General features: G+C 44.6%; 1 protein-coding gene across 2 annotated transcripts in view; it reads right to left on the bottom strand.

Moving 5' to 3' along the window:
* Positions 1–439, bottom strand: part of nocta (nocturnin a) — a 24039-nt gene extending 23600 nt beyond the window's left edge. The window contains exon 1 of one of the 2 annotated variants that reach the window (XM_043674097.1): positions 108–439. In XM_043674097.1, coding sequence (XP_043530032.1) covers positions 108–312 — 205 coding nt within the window. In that variant the 5' untranslated portion in view covers positions 313–439. The remainder of the gene's footprint in view (positions 1–107) is intronic. The other variant, XM_043674098.1, reaches the window with a different exon arrangement.
* Between the last annotated feature and the right edge of the window lie 4608 nt (positions 440–5047).

The following is a 5047-nucleotide window of genomic DNA, read 5'->3' as shown; positions in this document are numbered from 1 at the left end:
ATGTGGGGCCGCCCCTCCCCCCCTCACATCCATGTGGGGCCGGCTCTCCCCCCCTCACATCCATGTGGGGCCGGCTCTCCCCCTCTCCTTCCCTCCCCAGTACTCACCAGTGGCCGCGGCGCCAGTCGCTCCCGGGGCCGGTCCTCCCGCCGCTGACGGCAGCGACGTCGACGACCCGGTCGCCGAGTCGGTTTTGCGGAGCGGAGCCCGGCGCCTGAACGCGGGCGAAGAGCCGGACATGAGCTGCAGCAGATCTCGCTGGCGTAACGTCGCGCACAGCCGAGCCGGTGCCTGAAACATTACCGCCCGCATCGGCCACTCGGCTCGGCCCCTAACCGGCTCGGCTCAGCCCTGCCCAGGGCCTGCCTCAAGAGAGATGAGCCCCTCCCCCTCCCAACCGACACCCCCATGGTGACGCGCAGGCGCAGGCTCCGCCCGCCGGACACAAGTCAGTCCCGGGAGGAGGGGGAGAGGCGCACAAGGCATCATTAACATCTCAATTCATACTCACGATCGTGGGAATATATTATCAAATGAAGAGGTTCTTCCATGATGTAAACTGACAGTGGATTTACAGTATGGAAGTATACGTTTGCTCCTTCAGATTGATGAAGACACTACCATCATTTTCCCCCCCCTTCCATGCGGAGGTGGACTAGTCTATTGGAAGGTCTCGGCACCCTACGCATCACGTGATCTGCCGAGTGGCAACGGTGAAGCTCAGCCGAGTGTAGCAGTTCCTCAGTGTGACGTACATAGCAGCCTGGCTGTACTGTCAATCAGTGCACATATTGTAAATGGGTTAATGTCCCTGAGGGCAGGCAATACGGACGAAGTTTCTCAGGAGCTTTAATAGTTATCATAGCAATAAGTGCGGAGTGACTCTTTTACCCTGTTAAAAAGCAACTTGATTGTACTGGGGTAAAAATAAAGGTCTAAAATAAAAACAAAGTGCTGGTGAAATTCAGCACATTTAGCAGCATCTGTGGATTAACGTTTGAAGTCTGATATGATAACTTATAGAATCTGACATGATTCTGAAATGCTTCCTTTTGTGGGAGAAGCTAAAATAATGAGTAATTGTTTAAAAATACGGTGTTGCTCATTGAAGGGGAGGAGAATTATATTTATTCACAGAAGGTTGCGAGTCCTTGGAACTGTCTTCCTCAAAACGTGGTGGAAGCAGCCTTTAAAACAGAGGCAAATAGGTTCTTGATAAGTTATGGGGTGAAAGATTATCAAACTGGATCTATGAGGTTACTTACAGTGTGGAAACAGACCCTTCGGCCCAACAAGTCCACACCAACCCGTGACCCACCCAGACCCATTCCCCTACATTTACCCCTTCACCTAACACTACAGGCAAGTTAGCATAGCCAATTCACCTAACCTGCACATTTTTGGATTGTGGGAGGAAACCCACACAGACACGGGGAGAATGTGCAAACTCCACAAAGAGATTCACCTGAGGCGGGAATTGAACCCAGATCTCTGGCGCTGTGAGGCAGCAGTGCTAGCCACCGTGCCGCCCATGAATGGTGCAACAAATTTGAGGGTCTGAGCGGCATTCTGCTCATTCAGATGTTTACTGATTTTCTTAAACTTTTATTTTGTGCTTTTCAAGATGTATATCTTATGGTTATTAATGTTACAGGACTCCATAACACAGTTACATGGTCAAATTTTGCTTTTGAGCCTAAATCTGGGAAACTCAAATGAGTTTGGAGCAAATTTCCTTTTTGAAAAATGGAAGATCAGTGAAAGGAAACATCAAAAAGGTGAGTGCTGGAAAGCAGCTTAATTAAAGAACACAGTGATACCTTTTGCACAGACTAAAGGTAAGTTGTGTGAAAATGTATTTAGGGACTGTTCCAAAAGTCCTGACAAAGATATGCTCATGGCAGCCGTATTAAACTTTTACTGCAGTTTTTTAAAAAAAAGTCATTATTGGTTTCTCTCCACATGTGCTGTTTGAACTGCTAAGTACTTTCAGTATTTTCTGTTTTAGGTTGCTAAAGTTTGTTGGCCTAGAATTGTGGAAATAGTGACATCAGTGAAGTTTTCTATCAAGTGAAATCTGGAAATATTTGCTAAATTTTCCAAAACTCAATAGCTGCCATTCTTCAGTGGCTGGAGCAGATATGGCCAAATTAATTTGGCACTAACCATTCTAAATTATTTTGCCTTTGCCACAGATTACAAAAGAGAAATAGTCACATGCAAATACTGATTCAGTTTTGAATATGAGACAGCTTCTTTTTTTCCTATTTGTCATCAAACACAATCATCAGATTCCAGAGTGAACATATTTGTACACACGAGTTATGACTCACAATAATATTCCACGTGTCACTTTTCCCAAACAAAGACTGGAATTTTCTTGTTTCTCCAACATATCCAGTGTTATCCATAATAAATTAAACTGCATTTATTTCAATGCAAGGGGCCTAACGGGGAAGGCAGATGAACTCAGGGCATGGTTAGGAACATGGGACTGGGATATCATAGCAATTACAGAAACATGGCTCAGGGATACAAATGCTACAGGAAGGATAGAAAGGGAGGCAAGAAAGGAGGGGGAATGGCATTTTTGAAAAGGGATTTTTGAAAAGCTGTGCTGAGGGAGGGTATTCCTGGAAATACTTCAACAAAAGTTATTTGGGTTGAACTGAGAAATAAGAAAGGGATGATCACCTTATTGGGATTGTGGGGAATGGCATTTTTGAAAAGGGATAGCATTACAGCTGTGCTGAGGGAGGGTATTCCTGGAAATACCCTCCTGGGTATATCCTGGAAATATTTGGGTTGAACTGAGAAATAAGAAAGGGATGATCACCTTATTGGGATTGTATTATAGACCCCCTAATAGTCAGAGGGAAATTGAGAAACAAACTTGTAAGGAGATCTCAGTTATCTGTAAGAATATTAGGGTGGTTATGGTAGGGAATTTTAAATTTCCAAACATAGACTGGGACAGCCATAGTGTTAAAGGTTTAGATGGAGAGGAATTTGTTAAGTGTGTACCAGAAAGAGAGTCAAGAGCATTTCCAAACTGACAGCCAGACTACTACGACCACTAGAACTCATAACAGCACACAAACCAACAGCCACTCTCAGACAACAACTCACCAGGACAAAGGACCCGATACCCAGCATGAGCAAAACCAATGTAGTGTACAAATCCCACGCAAGGACTGCACAAAACACTACATAGGACAAACAGGAAGACAGCTAATGATCCACATCCATGGACACCAACTAGCCAGAAACGACACGACCAGCTATCCTTAGTAGCCACACACTCAGTCCCATGAGTTTGACTGGGACAACACTACTATTATAGGACAAGCCAAACAGAGAACAGCCAGGGAATAAAGGCTAATTTTGACGGTATTAGGCAAGAGCTTTCATAAGCTGATTGGGGGCAGATGTTCGCAGGTAAAGGGACGGCTGGAAAATGGGAAGCCTTCAGGAATGAGATAATGAGAATCCAGAGAAAGTATATTCCTGTTATGGTGAAAGGAAAGGCTGGTAGGTATAGGGAATGCTTGATGACGAAAGAAATTGAGGGTTTGGTTAAGAAAAAGAAGGAAGCATATGTAAGGTATTGATAGGTTAGATCGAGTGAATCCTTAGAAGAATATAAAGGCAGTAAGAGGGAAATCAGAAGGGCAAAAAGGGGACATGAGATAGCTTTGGCAAATAGAATTAAGGAGAATCCAAAGGGGTTTTACAAATATATTAAGGAGAAAAGGGTAACTAGGGAGAGAATAGGGCCCCTCAAGGATCAGCAAGTTGGCCTTTGTATTGAGCCGCAGAAAATGGGGGAGATACTAAATGAGTATTTTGCATCAATATTTACTGTGGAAAAGGATATGGAAGATATAAAAAGTAGTGAAATAGATGGTGACACCTTGCAAAATGTCAATATTACAGAGGAGGAAGTGTTGGATGTCTTGGAATGCATAAAGTTGGATAAATCCCCAGGAGCTGAGCAGGTGTAGCCTAGAACTCTGTGGGAAACTAGAGAAGTGATTGCTGGGCCTCTTGCTGAGATATTTGTATCATTGATAGTCACAGGTGAGGTGCCGGAAGACTGGAGGTTGGCAAACGTGGTGCCACTGTTTAAGAAGGGTGGTAAGGACAAGCAAGGAAACTATAGACCAGTGAGCCTGACCACGGTGTGGGCAAGTTGTTGGAGGGAATCCTGAGGCACATGATGTGCATGTATTTGCAAAGGCAAGGACTAATTAGGGATAGTCAACATGGCTTTGTGCGTGGGAACTCATGTCTCACATTTTTGATTGAGTTTTTTGAAGAAGTAACAAAGAAGATTGATGAGGGCAGAGCATTCCCTATACCTACCAGCCTTTCCTTTCACCATAACAGGAATATACTTTCTCTGGATTCTTATTATCTCATTCCTGAAGGCTTCCCATTTTCCAGCCGTCCCTATATGGACTTCAGTAAGGTGTTTGGCAATGTTCCCCATGGGAGACTGATTAGCAAGATTAGATCTCACGGAATACAGGGAGAACTAACCATTTGGATACAGAACTGGCTCAAAGGTAGAAGACAGAGGGTGGTGGTGGACGGTTGTTCTTCAGACTGGAAGCCTGTGACCAGTGGAGTGCCACAGGGATCGGTGCTGGGTCCTCTACCTTTTGTCATTTACATAAATGATTTGGATGTGAGCATAAGAGGTACAGTTAGTAAGTTTGCAGATGACACCAAAATTGGAGGTGTCGTGGACAGCAAAGAAGGTTACCTCAGATTACAAAAGGATCTGGACCAGATGGGCCAACCGGCTGAGAAGTGGCAGATGGAGTTTAATTCAGATAAATGCGAGGTGCTGCATTTTGGGAAAGCAAATCTTAGCAGGACATATACACTTAATGGTAAGGTCCAAGGGAGTGTTGCTGAACAAAGAGACCTGGAGTACAGGCAGATAGGATAGTGAAGAAGGCGTTTGGTATGCTTTCTTTTATTGGTCAGAGTATTGGGTACAGGAGTTGGGAGGTCATGTTGCAGCTGTACAGGACATTGG

This window comes from Chiloscyllium plagiosum, chromosome 32 (assembly GCF_004010195.1).
Source record: "Chiloscyllium plagiosum isolate BGI_BamShark_2017 chromosome 32, ASM401019v2, whole genome shotgun sequence".
Classification (NCBI taxonomy): domain Eukaryota; kingdom Metazoa; phylum Chordata; class Chondrichthyes; order Orectolobiformes; family Hemiscylliidae; genus Chiloscyllium; species Chiloscyllium plagiosum.
This window is presented reverse-complemented; position numbering and strand designations above follow the sequence as displayed.